General features: G+C 38.9%; 1 protein-coding gene across 1 annotated transcript in view; it reads right to left on the bottom strand.

Annotated features, from left to right (window-relative positions):
- The window catches only part of nwd2.L (NACHT and WD repeat domain containing 2 L homeolog), a 113,384-nt gene that overhangs the window by 41,541 nt on the left and 50,077 nt on the right, over positions 1-21,766 (bottom strand). Inside the window, exons 3-4 of the mRNA XM_041588348.1 lie at positions 15,856-15,944; positions 7,823-7,939 (exon numbers count right to left, since the gene is read on the bottom strand). Of these exons, the coding sequence (XP_041444282.1) occupies positions 7,823-7,939; positions 15,856-15,944 (206 nt within the window). The remainder of the gene's footprint in view (positions 1-7,822; positions 7,940-15,855; positions 15,945-21,766) is intronic.

The following is a 21,766-nucleotide window of genomic DNA, read 5'->3' as shown; positions in this document are numbered from 1 at the left end:
TCAGAACTCACCGTTTGAAAGCTATAATCTACAATTTGGTACCATAGAGTAATGACCATTATAATATAGCTATCTATTTGGATAGTATAAATATATTACTCTGTTATTGTTGTGCTTACCAAGGGGAAGAGAAGAATTACAGAATGGTTGATGGCAGCAAATATATTCACTGCAGGGGACAGATTAAGTGCCAGGGACCAATCTAATGCAGGAAAGCACAGGGTCATATAATAAACTGTCATATAAGACTCAACAGTTATTTCTCTTAAGAGGACACCGGTTAAAAAAAAGATATACAATTATTAGAGGACTTCACTACAATTCGTGCCGTAGAGTCACTTCGAAAGTCACTTCGGAATTACGCGACCTGACAGGTCCCTTACTGTTTTGGCTATGACTTTTTAGAATACAGCAATTAAAAAAACATTTAAGATTCTGATGTGCGGCTATAGTCTTATTAAAAGTCCAAATAATCAGATCTGCATAACTTGGCCAAGTACAAGAAGAATTTCCTATGTATGATTATCTTGAATGTTTTTGCATTTTTCATTGCTTCCTATGCCTAATTCCCTTGGTACAGTAAAATGAGACATGACATTCATATTCATACAAAACTGTGACGCTCATTTGTGTGTTGTTAGTGTAATTGTTGTATAAAAGAATAAAAATGATTTAAGTAATAGTAGCCCATCCAGAACATGTCACTATGCAGAACCCTAAGATATTTCAAAGAGTTGTTCATTTGGAGGAACATATTTCCATAAAAAAAACAGATCATTGTGTGCTGCCACTGTATTGCATCTCTATACACACATCTTGTGTTTGAGACACTGGTTAATCTTCATAAATCTTCAATGGTCTTGCTGAAAGTCACAAGAATATATGAATGCTTTTCTCCTTCCTGAGATAAGAGGAAGCCCAGTAGGACCTCTCATTCTGCATTCAACATAGAATTCATCATTGCTATAAATTAATTACTGTGCTTTGAGGGTCAGAGATGCCGCACACTCATATATAAAGCAGACATTTCTAATATCTGATCCTTTTGAAGCTGAACTCGCCATTTAACCTTGCTGCAGCTAACTAAAAGTCCTGCTTACTATGGGTCACAGGCCAGATCTATTAGGTTTACAAATATCAACCTGAAGGGATGAGCTTTTGTCTCTTTGTATTCAGTTAAAAGTGAAACAAAACATAGAACCAGTGCATTAAACGAACAGTAACACCAAAACATTAAAGTGTTTAAAGCAATTGCAATATAATGTAGCGTTGCCCTTCCCTGGTACAACTGGTGTATTTGCTTCAAAAACACTACTATAGTTTATATAAACAAGTTGCTGTATAGCCATGGGGGCAGCCATTCAAGCACAGGATATACAGTAGAAAACAGATATGTTCTGAAGAATCCCATATCTGTTATCTGCTGTGTATCCTGTGCCTTTTCTCTTTTTTCAGCTGCCCCTGTCAGGAACGCACAATGACGCTCTAGTCTCTGTTGGCGCTGCTCCTAAGGTGGCGGCTCCCATGGCCGCCACGTGGGTAGCGACGCCGGCATCTTGTCAAGAACACGGGTTCAATGCCCGAATATAGGATTTTCATGATTTGGGTTCCCTAAATTCCTAAATTTTTGTTTCCCGGATTTCTGACTTCTGCTTTGACTCTGATTCTGATTCTTGCTGCCTGCCTTTTGAACCTTTGCCTGGATTTGACTACGCTTTTGCCTGACCTCTGTTTCATACTGCTGAACTTGGACTTATACCCGAGCTTCCTCCTTGGTCCGGACCTCTCCCGCTGGGAGCCGATAGGCCCCCTGACACCGCTATGGCTACACAGCAGCTTATTTATATAAACTATAGTAGTGTTTCTGAAGCAAACACACCAGTTGTAACAGTGCAGTGAAACAGAACATTATATTTTCATTACTTTCAAACACTTTCATTGTTTTGTGTTACTATACCTTTAACCAGTAAAAAGGCTTAAAGGAACAGTAACGTCAAAAAAATAAAAGTGTTTTAAAGTAATGAAAATATAATGCAGTGTTGCCCTGCACTGGTAAAACTGCTGTGTTTGCTTCAGAAACACTACTATTGTTTATATAAATAAGCTGCTGTGTAGCAATGGGGGCAGCCATTTTCAAAGGAGAAAAGGCAGGTTACACAGCAGATAGCAAATAAGTTCTGTCTGTCTAATGGTGTTATCTGTTATCCATTAGTTATCCTGTGCCATATAGCCATTTTTCAATTTCCGCCATTGCTCCACATCAGCTTGTTTATATGAACTATAGTAGTGTTTCTGAAGTAAACACATCAGTTTTACCAGTGCAGGGCAACACTACATGATATTTTCATTACTTTAAAACACTTACATTTTTTGGTGTTACTGTTCCTTTAAATAACTTTGGATTTAGACTCCTGAATATATTTGAACATTTTTTTTGCTACTAAATTGGATAAATTTTTAACCGTGGTGTACACTGCCCCTTTAACTATACCAGCGATAGAAAAAAGTCCTTCCACTCCACTAACCAGTAGTCAGCAATGTTGAAGGAGGAACTGTGATGTCGGGGGGTAGGCTGGTGGACCATTGATGTTTTGGGTAGATTATGATTATGATGTCTGGTGCCTGCAACTGGCTAAAATTTTTGTCAAGTTTTACAACCCTGGAAACTGGACAGGTGGCAACCCTATTCATGACAGAGTATTATATCATGAAAAGATCATTGGGGTCTCGCTTCCTGCCATTATGGATATTTACCACACCCGCTGTCTCCAGAAGGCTACCAGCATTGTCAGGGATAGCACCCAACCTGCACATGATCTCTTTACCCTCCTGCCATCCTGTAAAAGATACCGCAGTATTCGAGCGCTGACTTCCAGAATGCGAAACAGTCTATTTCCACAAGCCATCAGGTATCTCAACTCCCAAGGACTGAACTGAATATATTCATAAGGAACTGAAATGTCCACTTTGCCCAGCATTACCGTTTACTAGAGTTGTTGTATAGCACCGGGGGGGTTCTGAAGGAACGCCATTTCGTTTCTACTATGTACTGTATTTACTGTATATGGCTGAAATGACAATAAAATCCACTTGACTTGACTTGACATGTAGAATTTTTGATTTAGTGATATACCTAGAACTTACTGAGTCCCAAAGCAAATATATTTTAGATTCGGTCACGAATGATATGGCTGAAAATTAAGATATGGGCTGGAGTAATATTATAGAATCAATTTGCTAGGCAAACTTAATTTCAATACAACCAATTTATATTATAATAGTGTAGCCCTGACAAAAGCCCCGGTATCATTATATGATCTGGTAACTGCAAGGTGTCCATGGAAGGGCAGATATTGGCTAACAGATTTGACCTTTCTTTATTGAATTTCCAGCCATGACCTTGCTTGTCATGGAAAAGGATTGCTTTGGGCCAGGTTGAGACTGTGGTTGCCCAAGGACGTTTTTCTCTCACATCCAACTGCAATACAGGGGGGCCAAATGCATAATCCAGTCATTGGCCAATCGTCTAGATCAGCCGATTAAGCCCATCATGCATGGCTGAATTGGGCAAGGATGCTCTTGGGAGTATGGCATATACTGTACATAGCTTCACTATGCATTGAGCGCAATAGCGCTTTTTGCACTAGCGAATCCAAAGTTCTGCGTTAAAACCTGGATGTTCGGCTCTTAAAGTTACAAGAGGCCACTTTTTGCCGCCCCTTGTAACTGGCCGTTAGCTGCCATCTGAGGCAAGGTTCTCATTATGCTGAAACGTTGGGGCTAATTCTCATTGCTGGCAAGTGTATACGCTGCATGCAGTTTCTCTTTGCCCTGATTTCACAAAATTTGTGGTATCTTTATTTGATCGCTGTACATATATGTTTTTTTCTGTTAGAAAGATGATTGATCCGTTTTTTGCAATGTATTGATTGAAAAAAAAATATATAAAGTTTTTCTTATACTTCATACCACTGTGTATTTGCAGTCTTTTGTGAGCGTGCAAACCCAATATCTGTAATATTGTACTTTTTGGTTACTCTGTGGGGAGTATTTTGGGTTATTTGCACCTATTATCCAGTGCCCTCCCTTGATCTATATTAGGGTAAAATAATTGTCTAGGAATGTCAGGGGTATTCCACCCAGTGTGTTTCAAACAAATCAAAGTGTAGATGTAGACAATTCAGATTATGACCCCTCTTTAATGACACAATAAAAACAGTGACTGATAAAACTGTCTGTTATCTTTCCTTTCATTCTGTTTTATTAAGAATTTTTGCTCCAAGGAGAAACACAACCACAAAGCATTTTTTCTTTCAGTTGCAATCAGGCTAAATTAGCCAGAAAAAAATGCACATTTATTATAAATGAGCAATTTCCAGGCTCATTTTTGTTTATAATCATTCACTTACAAAGTGGCCCTTTAAAACCAGACATTCTGTTTTGCTGCACGAGTTGATTATATAAGATGCTGAAACCCCATCTGTTCTAAATCATACAGTATGTGATTTTAGGGAAGGGAAAGCAGAAAATGTATTTTCCAAAATTAACCAGAAACTAGAAAAAAAAAACGAAAAAGCAAAAACGAAAAGCAAAGCATAAGCATGTGTGTAGGATCTGAAAATGATCACAGGAAAATGGCCATAAAATGATATGGAAAAGTGTCTTTTCCTATTAATATGATGTTATTTTGGGTTTTACATATTATAAGACTTGCTGGCAGTAAATATGGAACTTATATCTTATATGGAATAACATTAAGATTTTTAAAGGGAATTTAAGAGATATGTCTGACCCCAAATAAAAAAAAAACCTGTAAAGATTCCCAAGATTAAAGGAACAGTAACACCATAAAATGAAAGTGTTTTAAAGGAAGGACACTATAATGCCCTGTTGCCCTGCACCTATAAAACTGGGGTGTTTGCTTCAGAAAGACTACTATAGTTTATATAAACAAGCTTCTGTGTAGCCATGGGGGCAGCAATTCAAGCACAGGATGAACAGTTCTGAAGAATCCCATTGTATACTACAGAGCTTATCTGTTATCTGCTGTGTATCCTGTGCCTTTTCTCCTTTTTAGCTCTGAATGGCTGAATGCTCAGGACCAGGGGGTTTCCAGATAAGTGATATTTCCTTTATTTGGATCTTCATACCTTAAAGGAGAACTAAACCCTAAAAATGAATAGGGCTAAAAATGCAATGTTTTATATACTGATCTTATTGCATCAGCCTAAAGTTTCAGCTTGTCAATAGCAGCAATGATCCAGGACTTCAAACTTGTCACAGGGGGTCACCATCTTGGAAAGTGTCTGTGACACTCACATGATCAGTAATTATCCACATTAATTACTAATCAGCCGTATACTGTGACATTTATATTCTATGTGTACTGTATATTTTGAGTCAGTCCCTAAGCTCAGTAAGTGACAGCAGCACAGAACATGTGCAGTGAATCAGCAGAAAAGAAGATGGGGAGCTACTGGGGCATCTTTGAAAAGGCACAGATCTTACATGCTAACGGGATTTGGTTGTCTGGGGCTGGCACAGAAGCCCAAAACATAATGTACAACATTTCTAGCCTACTTCTTTAGATTAACATTCCTTGTCCTTTAAGTAACATAGTATCATAGTAAGTTAGGTTGAAAAAAGACATACGTCCATCACGTTTAAACTTTTAACTCTATTTTAACATGCCCAATTGCTAGTTGAAAATCATGTAAACATTAAATAAACCCAATAGGCTGGTTTTGCTTCCAGTAAGGATTAATTATATCTTTGTTCGGATCAAGTACAAGGTACTGTTCTATTGTTACAGAGAAAAAGGAAATCATTTTTAAAAATTAGGATTAATTGGATAAAATCTATGGGAGATGGCCTTTCTGCAATTCAGAGCTATACTGTAACAGTTCAGCTCAATGTTTCCTCTTATAGCTATGAAAGAATACCTTCTGTCACCATATGTATGTGTATATATATATATATATATATATATATATATCTGTAATAATAAAACAGTACCCTTTACTAGATCCAAACTAAGATAAATTTATTTAATGTTTACATGATTTTCTAGTAGACGTAAGGTATGAAGATCCAAGTAACAGAAATATCTGTTACCCAGAAAACCCCAGGTCCCGATTCTTGATTCTGGATAACAGGTTCCATACCTGTATATGCAAACTGTATTTATTTGCAAACAAAAATCTACTTTGCTTGTTTTCAACACATTGACATTATACTGACATTAATTTTACACCCCATTCATTCTTTAGAATACAGACTATGGTAACTGTAGCTGCGCATATCAGATTATGCTGAAAGGACGGCGCTCAGGAAGAGAAGAATCATATAATGCTCGCTCTATAAATGAGACAATGTTACTTGGTTAAATATATACCCCAATAGCAACATCCTAGCCATTTATTCATTCCATTTTCTTTAATCAAAGGGGAGGAGGGGGTGCCATTTTCAGCATTACTGAGAGAATACATTTTTCAGCCTCGGTTCAGCCAGTGACACAAATAGAGACAAATAATACAAAAGAAACAGCGAGATGGTCATAAAGAATTCCTGATTTAGCTGTCTGCTGCTGAAAATAGAGTTTATAGCCGACAGCAGAGATTAGCGTCTCCACCACAAAAAAAATACCTTCATAGGAAGGGTGTAAATGTTAAATGAAAATTATAACCTACTGTATATACCAGTGGGGCTACTGCCATGTTTCAAATATTTGTTAACATGCATTATACACGTGTGAGCAAGAGGTGCCCCATTTTAATCCAGCCCAATAAACCCCATGGAGAGACTCCCCTTATAGCTCACTGTACAGGTATTGGAGCTGTTATCCGGAAACCTGTTATCCAGAAAGCTCTGAATTACTGAAGACTGTCTCCAATAGACTCCATTTTATCCAAATTATTTCTGTTTCTCTGTAATAATAAAACAGTACCTTACACTTGATACTAACTAAGATATAATTAATCCTTATGGGAAGCAAAACCAGCCTATTGGGTTTATTTAATGTTTACAGTAGACCCATACCCGTAACCTGCAATCCGCTACCCGGACCCGCAACCTGCATTTCTTACCCGCTTGGACCCGCTACCCGACCTGACCCGCAAGTACCTTATTCGCAACCCGGACCCGCTGACCATCAAGAATCAGGAAGTGCTGTCATTGTAAACCCAAAGTGACATCATCAGAAGTAGGCGTGATCAGAAAAAAAGTAGTAAAACAGGAAGTGCTGTCATTGTAAGCCGGAAGTGACATCATCGGAAATAGGCGAGATCAGAAAAAAAGTAGTAAAACAGGAAGTGCTGTCATTGTAAACCGGAAGTGACATCATCGGAAATAGGCGTGATCCGAAAAAAGGAGTAAAAATCGCTATTGAAAAGACCTGCGGCCCGACCTGCAGAACCGACTACCCACATCTATACCTGCACCCGGAACTTGCGGTTACCCGACCCACTGCAGGACTCTAGTTTACAGTAGACTTTTAAGGTATGAAGATCCAAATTATGGAAAGATCTATTATCCAGGTCCCCAACATTCTGGACAACAGGTCCCACACCTGTATATAATAAAGTGCTTGCTTACATTTACCAAGTGGTTACTTTTGTAAGCAACTGTCTCCACTGGAGGGTCATACTCCACAGAGAAAAAACTTGGTGTCAACTAGAATTTTCATATGAAACATGTATAATTTTACAAAATGCTGTCCTGCCACACACACAACCACCTACAGTTAGAGGATAGGAAGGTTACTAGGACTACAGGTAATTATTGAATGTAACATTGACATCTGGTCAAAGTCATTTCTACTCACAACAAAACATGGACCAGCAGATGTCTTCAGGCATTCTTCCAAGAGTCTCATACGAGTCTTCTGCAGATCGGGGCTATCCCAGTCCTCTGAAGGTATCCCCCAGTATAAATCTATAACCTAGAAATGAACGTTGCTCAGAATTATAATCATGTTAAAAGACAAATCCGAAACACAAAAATAAGCTTGAGGAATTATGAGTATTTTTAACATGTCCTATATTTATTAAGTGATCTAAACTGCTTATTTCATGCAACTTAGGTTAAAAAGCTTGGTTGTTCACCTTTAAATTAACTTTCAGTGTGATGGACAGAGTGATATTTTGAGACAATTAGTAAAATTTTTTTATTTATTATCATTTATGGTTTTTGAGTTTTTTTTTAGCTTTTTATTCAGCAGCTCTCCAGTTTGCAGTTTCAGCAACCTGGTTGCTATGGTTCAAATTATCCTAGCAACTGCACTGATTTGAATAAAAGACTGGATTATAAATAGGAGAGGGCATGAATAGAATAGTAATGAAAATTAATAATAATAATGATAATAATAAAAAGTAGCAATAACAATACATTTATAATTTTTGTTTTGAAGGGGTCAGTGACTCCCATTTAAAAGCTGTAAAGAGTCAAACGATCGATCGAAATATAAGTCGTTCCATCGTTCGATCAAACTGTTCGAATCGAACGATTTTACAAAAAAATACTTTGATTACTCAGAACTTAACCAAACACTCAGAAAGGTTATAGGAGGTCCCTGATAGGCTAAACAGCAATTTGAATAACAAAATGTATCATGTGCTGTGCTGTCGCCATCTAAAACCTGCCGAATTGCTGTTTTAGCCTATGGGGGACCTCCTACAACCTATTTGGAGTCATTTGGTTAACTCTGAAAAATCAAAGTTTTTATTTAAAAAATACTTCAAATTGAATTTGATCGAATACGATCCGAATTAGATTTGAACGATCACATACAGCCTATTCAGTCGAAAAATTTGAGGGGACCTTCCCCATAGGCTAACATTGACTTCGGTAGCTTTTAGCTGCCGAAGTAGGGGGTCGAAGTTTTTTTTAAAGAGGCAGTACTTCGACTATCGAATGGTCGAATAGTCGAACGATTTTTAGTTCGAATCATTCGATTCGTAGTCGTAGTCGAAGGTCGAAGTAGCCCATTCGATGGTCGAAGTAGCCCAAAAAACACTTTGAAATTCGAAGTTTTTTTAATTCGAATCCTTCACTCGAGCTTCATGAATCGGCCCCTCAGTATGTTATAGAATGGTTAATTCAAATCAACTTTTCAATTATCCTCCATTTTTTATAGTTTTTGAATTGTTTTCCTTTATTTCTGACTCTTTCCAGCTTTCAATCAGGGGTCACTGACCACAGCTAAAATACAAAGGCTCTGTAAAGCTACACATTAGTTGTTATCGCTACTTTGTATTACTCATCTTTCTATGCAGGGCCTCACTTTTCATATTAGAGTCTTTCATTCAAATAAATGCATTATTGCTAGGGTAATTTGGACCCTAAGAGATGAGTTGAATTTACATATATTTGTTTCTCCATGAAATCTTACTCTCACATTCACATTGTGTGGTTCAGACAAGCCTCTCTTCATCCCCACATTTTGTTTGGCAGAACATTTATAACTTAAAAGATGCAGGAGAAAAGGTAACAATCCTCAGCAAAGCAAAGCTTCCGCCTGTAAACTTTACCGGTGTGCGGCATCTGGCCCCTGGAGATAAGCGTAACAACTGCAATGTTTACATATGATCATTCAATAATACATGCCATGTAAGGTCTCTTTCCTTCCATGACAGGCTAATAGGAATTATTGATTGGTTTTGTACACTTTTCAGCAGTTTTATTTCCATCATAATTGCCATGGGTGTAATGTAAGTTAGGAAAATCCTGCAGCTCTATTAAAAGATCCTGAGTCATGTAGAATATTAAATTGTGCTGTGTCAAATTCATATGTTTAAGTATGATAGAAAATGAACATCTCTATGTTTGCTTTTCCTGAAACTGTATAAAAAAATATTTAGAATTGTGAAGGTCATTGTTATCCCCTCCATCCCCTGTGTGCTCACTTTATTTAACTTGCATTAGTATTCATAGTTTTCAGTAAGTAATCTCCACAGTGAGCATGCCTACCCTCGAGAAGTGGTTTTCACAGGATTTCATGGGAGTGGTACAACCCATGTAGAATAAAGTGCATGCTAAGCATAGAAGATCTTCTGCCAATGAACAAAGTCACCTGAAGGAGACCACTTGATGAGAAAGACAAAGTTTATATGACACGAGTTCTGTGGATTATGAACTCACAAAGAGTCAGAAAACTGAACAAAGAGATTGTAGGGCTTTTATAAACTTGTAAAAAGGGAGTTATTGGTGGATGAGCGTGGAGATATCTCTCCACAGCACAGAAAAACAAAGAACTGCTCTTACAGCCAAACAGGTGGCTCTGCCCTCAAGGCCAGGGTAGTAGTGACCAAGACTAGCTTGAGAACAGAATCCATCCAAGTCAGAGAGGGTTCATGGGGGAATCTGCATGCAATTTTATTGTCTATCACTATGTTAAAGCAACAGAAAAGTCCTGTACCGTTACTGCTTCCAATATTACAGTTAATCGTGTTACTGAGGGTTAGAGTTGCCAGTGATAAATCTTGAGGCATCTACTGTGGAGACTAATTATGTGTCGCCAGTGCATCTCAATGTGCTCAGAGATGTGTAACAATACATATTTCCATCCCTTCCTCACCTGCATGTTACTCGCTGGCACTCCACTGCCAAGTGCCTGTATTGGAGTTTAAATGGATCATAAATATGTAGGTGTTATAGTTTTTCTCATTTTGCACGAGTTGACATATTTTGCCTTGGTATATTGCACTTTCAAGGACGCTCTATTAAACCACTCATAAAGGTCTTGAAGTACGGCCATGGCAAGAACTCAATTGGAATCAACATACTTGGCACCGTGTTATTCATTTCTCCTCCTTAAGATATGGAAAAAGATATATAAAAAAAATGTAGCATATGCTTTAATTGCCCAAAATGAGTCAACATGGCTCTTCTCTAGGATAGTCCCTTAACTGTCAAGCTGAACAGACATAAGGTGGGGTGGGTAGGTGAAGGGCACAGGGCAGACAAAGTTAATCTCTCCCAGTAAATAAAACAGGGTCTAAAATGCCTCCATAACAACTGGAGCAATCCCTAAATATTACACTGTACTGCATTTTCTCATTTGCTTTGAAAACAAGGTACTAGGCTTGCCACCTGTCTGGCTTTAAACTAGAGAGCCCAGTTTTAAAGGGACTGTCAAGTTCAAATACTCCTGCCAGGTTTTCAGGGGTTGAAAATGGGCAGGCCCACCCCAGCATCATATGACGCCCTCTTTGTCTGACTTTTGCTGCTGGAAAAGGTGGCAACCCAAGAAGACACCAAATCCTTTCTTGAATCTACTGTATGTGCCACTGCAACTGATTCACAGAAAGAAAACTTTACAATGCTTAGGTTAAATAAGAAAGCATTATCAGAGCGCTTTCTTTTTATCTCTTGGAATTCCCCTGTGTACTCTTGGAAGAGCTGCTGGTGAATAAGCACCCTAGGACATTATTGCTACTCTCTCTAATGTCATCTATTTCATAAATCACTGTAGAAATCACTCAGCTATGTTAATCGAGTTAGTTTTGGTGAAGATGGAAAAGAAGAAAATCCAATACACCTTTTAATGGAAGGTACGGATCATGGTACATAAATAAATCACCATCCATTAAATATGGAAGCAAATTGATAGAACGATAAATTGTGCAACATCTCCATAATACACAGGCAGAAGCATTCATAACATAGTGACATAGCAGCTGAGGCTGAAGAAAACACAAGTCCATCAAGCTCAAGCAAACATGGGTCTCAATATTTACATTCATCCAGCGGAAAGCAAACTAAACAACGAAGCAAAAGCTTAAAGGTGCTGACAGAATCATCCATAACAACCTCTAGAAGCAATAAATCCCTTCTTTTGACACGGCTTAATCCCCCCTTCCTTTAGTGGCTCTAAAGCACCCGCATCGTCCTATCACTAAAGGGCTCCTCTGGAGAAACCTCTGAACTTGCCCATATCCATTGCCTTTAGGGTATATTTTTCTTCACATAAAACAATTCAAGATTTTCTTTGTACAGCTTAAATATCCGTTTGTCCAGGTTCCACAAATGTCTACTGTCGCCACCAAGCAACTGAGTCTCATGAAAGGCTGTGTAACGTGGTTGGTCATGGACACTAGAAGTGTGATATAAACAAGAACCCTATATTCAGCAACATCTCAAGGACAAGGGAGAAAGGAAGGATTTCGTTTCAGAAATTGATTTGAAAAAAACCCCACCATATCCAAATTTAGTTGAAAACTAGTTATGGCCTGCCACTTGATTTAGATAATGGATTGGGGGTAAATATTTATTCCTTCAAGTTATCAGGCAGCTGCAATGTATTTAAGGTGATGAAATTGAAGATGGATATTTTAAAGTAAATGTGAACCTTCACGTTTTACATCTGTAAATCAGAATTTTTTCCATGTTTTTTCTGCTGCTCACCCTTAATTCCTAGACACAGACCAAGGCATTATCCATAATTTCTCTTGAAAGCACTTAAAACCTTTTGCAATGCTCTCAGGTTGTGGGCATAGGGCATGTTTTACACAAGCCATTTTTTTAGAGAATCAGGCTCTTTACTGAATTATGGCAACACCAACTTTAAGGCTAGGGCCACACCATACGGATCTTGGGCTGCGGAGAATCACGGGCGAAGAATCTGTTCTCCCATTGCTCCTGGAAACATTAACTCCTCTTGGGTGCAGGCAGACATGTCGGATTTCGGCACAGAAAAGGAAAGATTTGGAATTTCGTGGTGGCATCCACCTCACCCTAGCAGAGGTAATGTTTCTGGGTGCAAGCAGCACAGCAGGCTCTCTGCAGGCTGAAATCCGTGTGGTGTAGCCCTAGTCTAAAGGATCTCTCTAACCATTTTAGGGTATACAGCCTGCACTTAGCCTTTTGGTCTGTAGAGGGTGCCAGGATTGGCTTCTGCTACAACTGGTCATTGTGGGTTCAGTTGTGGTGGTTGCAGCTGGACAGTCTCTAGGATCTTTTTAGTGGTGAGGCAAAGCCAGGACAGGTGCCCTTTGATCTGCTGTACCAAGACTAGAAACACTGGGTTATTGACACTGACCTTTGTAGCCAGAGTCCGCAAAGCGCAAAGGCAGCTCAGGGGCGCTCCACCAATGAGGTGAGTTGAGACACTCGCCTCAGGCGGCAGCGCCCCCCTGGTTGCCAGGGGTGGCAAAAATGCCGCTCCTGGTAACTTAGAGCCGAATTTCCGGTTTTCAAACCGGAAATTCGGCTCTTCTTGTGCAGAGAGCGCTATTGCAAGCTCTGCACTAAGCGTCGCGGACCGCCCCTGTCCTCTCCGGTGCTGTAATGGTTAGTGACATGGGGAGGGGTGGGGGCGGCGAAAGAAGGTCGCCTCAGGCGGCATAATAGCAAGAATCGCCCCTGAGGCAGCTTCTAGAGTGGGGGCAATAATGTGGCATTCTAGGCGGAATGTTGGTGTTCTTGTTCTTGGTGGAACCCTCCTGCTTTTTGTGCATTAGCAATGACAATTAAGATGATGCATAAGCTGGTATCACAGAGCCGACTTTTTCCACTTAAACTGAGAACTGTTGCAGGAATGGGATTCATTAGGCCGTCTCCAATAGACTTCCTTTTCCTTTTATACAAATAATCCAGGTTGTACATGATCCAAACTAAGAAACAATTAATCCTTATTGGAAGCAAAACCACCTATTGGGTTTATTTAATGTTTAAATTATTTTTTAACACGCTTAAGGTACGAAAATCCAAATTACAGAAAGATCCATTATCTGGAAAACCCCAGGTCCCGATCATTGACTTTTCTCTCATGCTGCAAAAACATTTATAAACTCATGCAGCAAATTATAATTTTAACAGTTTAGAGAGTTGTAGCCTGGCTTACTGAGTGGCTACTGGCAAACACCAGAAATTTTTTTCAACTAGAAAATGGTAGAAAATAAGAGTAATAAAAGGCATCAGAAAAAATATAGTATTTCTGGGGGTAAACTACCCATCTAAATCCATAGTTGATTCCTTGTAGGTTTATGCCTGCTGACAACTCCATTCATGTCGACGCATCACACAGTCACAAATACACTGGATATGCGGGTAAAACTTTCCTATCTCTGTTACAGAAGTTTCCATTCTTATCCCTACATTATTAGCATCAAGTACTTTACCTGCTGTTTCCCAGAAAACAATGCAAGTCTGGTCTGTATAAAGGCTTTTAATCAGCATACTTATTTAAGCTATGCACAGCCAGAGAGCTGATAGAGGGTGCAATTATGTATCTCAAAAGTTCCATTGTTATTTCAGGTCTAAATGTTTATATATATATATATATATATATATATATATATATATATATATATATATATATATATATATATATATATATATATATATTAGTGCTCGAATGGAACGCACAACCAAAAGTCCAGTAAATGCCTGGGTGCCAGTCTGATTAACATAATATAAAGATCCAATAGTGACAGCACTCCACGGATAGTAATCAAGAAATAATAAAAAGAGTGAATTAAAGCAGGTTCAGTATAGAAAACATAGCAGTTTTAACAATATTACGTTTTAGGGTTTATTTCTCCTTTAATAACTTCCATGACATTTGTGGTTTTAGAAAAAAATTAGTTTAAGCATGGTTTCAAAAAGCTTTAATACCACTGAAATTCAACCTTTAAAGCCTGTGAAGCCCATTTTGTGAAGCCCATTTATTAAAGGAGAACCAAACCCTTTATATGTTCACGGGCTCCATGTTCTTCTCTTCGGTAATCTTCGGTAATTCTTCTGGCACTTCTGCAATTTCCGTGACTTTCAGCGCATGCGCACAGACTGCTCCAACTGTGCATGTGCTGATACGGCACTTACTTCACAAAGATTACAGAAGAGAAGTATATGGAGCCCGTGAACTCCGATGCGCTGAATCTGCAACGAGGGGTAAATAAAGAGTTAGGGGCATTTACTGAGGGTAACACCTAGTCTGGGGGGGGGAGCAGGGAGGGGGTCTATGTAGGGTAGGGGGTTTTAATATAAAGGGTTTGGTTATCCTTTAATAAATGGGCTTCTGTGTGTCTAGACAGAGATAAAGGAGGCCAAATGCAGCATATTCATCATGGTACTGATAGATAGCACTCCATCTGTTCCTGCCAATGTTCATTGTATGTAGCTGTCTCAGCACTGTGAATTAATGTTATTAAATTGCCAACTGTACAGATCCAAACAATATTCAGTCTGCTGCTTCTACTAATCTACGTTTGCCTGTCACATAAGCTGTTGCTACAGGGCTGATTATTAAAGTATACTGCAAATTGCACTGGTTTATCTGTGATGTTGTTAGAATCTGACGTTATTACTTATTAACCCTGTATCATGAGATTTAAATTACTGTATTGTCTGACTCATAATATAATGTAATATATATACAGTATATTGTGAGTGCGACGCTAACAATTATTATGTGGTATTTCAAAAACCATACTGTGAGCTTTCTCCAAATGAAACATGCACAATCACTCTTGACTGAAATCAGAAGCCAAAAAGACCTTGTATGAGCCCAAAACAATGCAGTTTTCTGTTTAGATTTTGTTTAGATACTGAACAGGCAACTTGGAAAATCTAATTTGAATTCACAGCCCACACACGAGATCAAAATGTTGGCCTGAGGATCAGCTGATCAAGATTTTGGGTAGCTAAAAAAATCCATTCATGTGAGCATCCTGCTCACCAAACCGTATTATATAGTGTATGGTTACACTCATGAAGCCTGATTTATGTTTGGAATGTAATGAATCCCCCCCTATCCTTTGCTTTTATACAAATGATTACAGTATTACAATGCTCTACAAACAATCTTTGTAATACACTCAACCAATTTGGTCCACTGGATTTTCTACTTGGAATTACCTGAAACTCCATGCCATAGTTTTCTCTGCAGAATTCTCTCAGCTTCGGATACACGTGCTCCCGCAATTCATTCCTTTCTGCTACTGTATCTAGGGAAGGACAGGAAAAACAATTTTATTGGCATCATTTCTTGTCCTTATTGACAACTGGATGAATAAAACAGCATTGCATAAAGATTTCTAGGCAACTAAAGCACCAGATATCTAAATATCCTTTTTTTAAACATTTTGGCTAAATATGATTGACGCAAGTAGCAGCACTTTCTATGCATGTTGTTAGTACACTTACACCTTGGCACGGCACGCTTCTTTGTATTTATGCATACTGAATATTATATCAGGGATTCTATAATTCTGCTAAACAAAATGTTTTATACATGGGATGCATTTGAGTAGCAAATGTTGTGTTGATGTTGAAAGAGGAGATCGGTAAGACTGACACATACTGACCTGTGTGGATCTACATATCCAGAATGTAAAAGCACTTTTGTGCCTCTGAAGGAATGTGGATTGGCAGGCTTTCACACATCCATGTATACCTTGGTCATATGTTGTAACCTACTTTATATTCATCATCTGGCGCCACTACCTGCAACTACAGCGTGTCGTTTGCTTGCTATTTAGCTTCTGTTCATAATTAGCTTAACATATGAAGCTGGAGCTTTCCCAGTGAAATTGCTGAAGGTTTGGGAGATCTGTGGAGGGGGGACCATCAGGTCTAGCCCTGGCATTTTAGGTACACAGAGGCCCAAACAGCAAACACAGATGGCACCTTACTTCAGCCCCTCTGGCATTTGTCACAACCCATAGTATGGGCCTGGAGAACATGTCGAGTATGTGCTGTAAATGTTATGAAATTGGTATATTACTGGAAGCTATGTTAACTGTAAGGTTTACAATGATTGGATACCATACCATGGTTATTTTCGTTTTGGCACAACCCCCTCCCCACACCTTTACCCCCTGTAATCAGTTTTATAGGTGTGCACGTAGTAACAATAATTGGGGGGTTACATAATAAGAAGTGCAAGGAATCAGCAGGTGGCATTTACTGGTCACCAGTTTAAAAGCTAACATCTTATTGGTTGGTATGTGTTCCTGCAACCTGGCAAATATTCTACCTTTTATTATATATGGAGGATTAAAGGGTAAAAAAAAGAATATTTTTATTGTTGTGTTACGGAACCCTTACATTGCTCTAGTAGTGACCAATGCCTTTGAATCCTTTTATAAAGAGAGTAAAGCAGAGGTGGACATTCACACACAGATATTATCGTACAAATAGAATTAGTGCGTGTATGGTGGGAGACAAGGTGACCGACATGGGCACAATCCTCGGATATCTGTCGGCTCGTTGATTGGCTAAGATGGAAAATCTTTATCGGGCACCTTTGAAGGTGCCCAACCATCGGCCAGGGTTACTGCTGAATCGTCAGATAGAGGCAGAATTCTATTGTTTCTACCTGCATATCTGAGGACTCAGCTCTTAAGGTTTGTAGCGAAAATGTACAGTATAATCTGTCCAGCGACCACTGGACCAAGATCGTAACTGTAACGTGTATGGCCACCATAGCAATTTGCATATATGAGCACTAATTGGAGGTAATATAATAAATGATCTTCAGTTTGTTATATGTCTAGCAACCCATCAGCAGGTAGTACTTACTGGTCAGCAGTTTAAAAATAAAGATCTGATTGGCTGCTATGGGTTACTAGATGTGGACAACTTAAAGGAGAATTCAACCCTTTAGCAAAAAAACACTACCCCCACCCCACGTAGACCCCCCTCCCTCCTCCCCCAAGCCTAACCGCCGCCTGTGGAAATGCGACAGTTACCCCCTCGGTGCACATTAAGGCATCGGAGTTCCACGCAGACATCTTCCGGGTCTTCGGTAAGCTGAGACGGAGACCGGCAACAACTGCGCATGTGCCGAAATGGATGGAAATTGCCAATTACCGGAAGAAGACACGGAAGATGGCTGCCGTCAACTCCGATGCCTGAATCTGCACCGAGAGGTAAGTGAAAAGTTAGGGGCATTTCCGCAGGGCGACAGTTAGACTGGGGGGAGAAGAAAGGGGGTCTACATGGGGTGGGAGGTACGGGTTTTTTGCTGAAGGGTTGAATTCTCCTTTAACGCTTTTTTTATTACATTTTCCTGATTGAGTTTTATAATCACAGTCAGGCAGGGCTTAAGCAGTCTATGTAGGTTCCCATTATTTAAACAATCCAGATGTTTCCAACTTGCAGCACTCCTACCTAATTACAAGCAGCTTTTGGAGTCAGTAACGTTAAGTGACCCCCATGTCTAAGTATGAGGCTCAGTGGTCCTGGGGTAAATATATCTACTTTCAATCCACCCAAAGACAGCATTGATCTGAATGTCAAGTAACAGGAGAACATTACTTATAAACACCACATTGCTGATACACATCCAAAGCAGAATATAACTAATAACTAATACACAAATGCATGGCAGAATAAGCAAGCCTAATATCTGATGCAGGAGCATGCTGGGAGTTGAAAGGCTGCAGACTGGGCAGCATCAATGCAGATCATGTAAAATTAAGTTTCTTTAGGTGACATCATTATTCAAGGGTTGCCTAGGGAACTTTACTTCTGGGCAGTCTATGTGGCAGCATGACTCAGTTTATATTTGCGGTAATTTATCATATTTGCCAGTAGAGGAACACAGTCGCTGTAATTAGGGTGGAATGAAGTAATTAGGATCCATGATAGATAGTATAGATAATGAAATAACATTGAACAGAGAAACTACCAGCCCTTGGAGATTCTCCGAACAAATTAAATAGAAAAAAAAAAAGCCAACCAACAAAAAATACTTTTTTGCTCATGAAACAATGAGACTTTTCTGTTTGTGTTTCTCTGGTTGCTCTCAAGAGCACAACAAAGAATGGTCTGAATAGTTCCTATTTTTTTGCCAAAAGCTAATTGGTGGCAGGTAATTAGATTATACAAGCAAGAGGACGTGCCACTAAGCTGCATTTTTTTTCTTTTTGGTTTAGATCACCTTTGATTCGATCTCATATGGGTGATTTTTATTTTATGACAAACCGACTGAAAGGCAGAGGATGGTGCCATACAGAGTAATGCAAGCTGACACCTGCCAAAGTACCAGCCAATGGAAAAGGCTGCTTCAGACTAGAAAAACGTACCAGCCAATGGATTTACAGCTTATAGTGCTGAAAACTTTAACTTAATATCCTTTTAATACCAGGTTACATTTCTAACACCCCTCCCAAGGCAAAAATATAAGAGCAAATTTACTAACACCAGTGCACCAGCGCGATTAACAGTATCACCCAATTAGCAATTTAACCGACTAAAAGCAAGGTTCTTGTAACCAGCTTTAAACACCTAAAACCCACATACATTATCTTTACTTTATAGAGATCAGGCCAAAAGTTGAATAGCTAAAGTTATAAAAAAAAGAAAGTTGGAAAAAAAGTCACATCTTCTCGTATCACTTAAGCACTTCCACAACCTACTTGGGAACTTGAGGCTCGGCAGATTTTTTCAATATGATGTTATGACCACCGGTGGAAAGCTCAGTAACGTGTCAGGGGAATCATTTGGGACAGCGTTTACAACATAGTAGATAATAATGTTCCTCTAGAAACAATGAAAGACACCAGAGGTCCCCTGGCAATGCAGGAATCTGGGGGTCCCAATTTTTGGGGGAGAGCATCTATCAAGGATATCAAACCTACAACCTTCCAGAATGCTTTAGGGATTTGCAGTTAGATATAGTCCTAATGTCTCTGGTTTGTCTAAAAAAAACAGTTAGCCTATGATTAATTGTCTCTTGGTGGCACGAAACGCGTAAGGCTTTTGTTTTTATACATAATGTAAAATAAAATCTTTTGTATTATTTAAACTTTGGGCTTCTGAATTCTGTACTCTTTGGTGTTCCGGATTGGTGCATGCAATTTCAATTTCCTGTAGATATAGTCCTGATATACAGTATATTGATATTATCTAGCAGTTGTTTAGCAATATATTCTGCCCTTTGTGCTTGTATCAATTCCTCCCACTATTTCAAATTGAAATTGGGAAGTATAATTTTATCACCCAGCCAAGCGGCCCTTGTAATGCTGATTGCACATTCTTCCGCATTTGGTCCTATGGCGCCAGCAAGTTATGCAGCACTTTACAATAATTGAGAAAAAAAATGACAGAATAAAAATATGATCATGGGGTGCTATTCACAAAAGCTAACAATCTAAAGACAATATAAAATTCCCTCTCTATCCTTTCCTAAACCAGCCCTGGCTTCAAGGCAGCTGTAGATAAAACATAAACAATGGGGCTCAGTATTGGTAGTGACACGCAGGCAAATACTGGAAATATCCATGTTACAATTACTGTATAAAGAAAGGCACCTTTCATGTTACTCAACAAGTCAGAATATTTTTTCAGCTGACATTTAAAATCCTGGTCAATTACAGAGATCCAGCCGAGGATTTTCCATTCCGTACTTGGCATATAGAGCGGTTTCTCCTTTTCTTTAGGGATGATGCTGGAGTGAACTGTACTGGAAGTAACTATGAAGTCCGTGACCTACATATATTTAAGGCAAGCTGGAGTCTTCCCAATGTACACACAAGAAATGGAGAGTTTGAAATTGGTGGGAGGAAAATATCATCTGAATTTAGCAATGGAATATGTATTTCTGAAGAATAATTATAAGCCACTGAAAGTGTTTTTCTGCACATTAAGGCACGCTTCATTTCTAACGCCAGTTATTTTTACTTCCATTGGTTAATAGTTATGGCATTTTATATAAGAGAAACCAGCCGCAGGATTCTTTGCTCATAAGTATGAAAAGAACCAACCCCCCCCCAAATTTTTTATATATAGTTCTGATTAGTAAAAAGAATTCTAGGTCATTCCGGAGACAAATCCTTTAAAAAGAATCACTAATCCTGTCCTCAACAGGCTTCAAAATCATTTCTGTAAATGTGACATAAAGCAATAACGCCAAGTACAGGCTTTGGGAACTTATTTAAAGGGAGACTGCAGTATCGGGGTATGGTGGAATGTATGTTATCTGAGACAGTACAGGTTTTGGATCAGTTATCCGGAAACCCGTTGTCCAGAAAGCTCTGAATTACGGAGAGGCTGTCTCCCATAGACTCCATTTTATCCAAATTTACAAAGTGATTTTCTTTTTCGCTGTAATAATAAAACAGTGCCTTGTACTTGATTCCAACTAAGATATAATCAGTCCTTATTGAAAGTAAAACCAGCCTATTGGGTTTATTTAAGGTTTAGATGATTTTCTAGTAGATTTAAGGTATAAAGATTCGATTTAAAGATCCATTATCCGGAAAACCCAAGATCCCTAACATTCTGGATAATAGGTCCCATACCTGTATTTGGCACTTTTAGTTCTGTTAATCGCACTGAATTTTTATTATTACTTTAAATATCACTTTCTCCCTTAGGGTTGGGGTAATTGGGTTTGGTTCGGATGCAGGTCTGCAAAAAAGAAAAACCTTTGCCAATGTCTACAATAGACAGCAAAGTATTCTGCCCGGAAAAACTCGCTATAGAAATAGTCACTGTGAAAAAAACACCCAAAGAATTATCGTAGAATAAGCTCAGGCTGCAGAAACAAGTTACCATGAAACCACTAAACATGTTTACAGTTTGCTCATCGCTACTCTGCACTCTTGAAGTGGAATCTTATGTTTGTAATCATTCAGCTGCGCCTTGATATCTAATATGATCAGTCCTCTGTTACACAAGCTAGTGGCCCATATACATAGTAACATAGTAAGTTGGGTTGAAAAAAGACACGCGTCCATCAAGTTCAATGCCTCAGAGGGGGAAAAATGGCAATTGGACCTGTCCCTGGATCAACTTGTACTATGAGTTATCTTCTATATGT

This window comes from Xenopus laevis, chromosome 1L (assembly GCF_017654675.1).
Source record: "Xenopus laevis strain J_2021 chromosome 1L, Xenopus_laevis_v10.1, whole genome shotgun sequence".
Classification (NCBI taxonomy): domain Eukaryota; kingdom Metazoa; phylum Chordata; class Amphibia; order Anura; family Pipidae; genus Xenopus; species Xenopus laevis.
The sequence above is the reverse complement of the archived record's forward strand: the minus strand, read 5'-3'. Positions and strand labels throughout refer to the sequence as shown.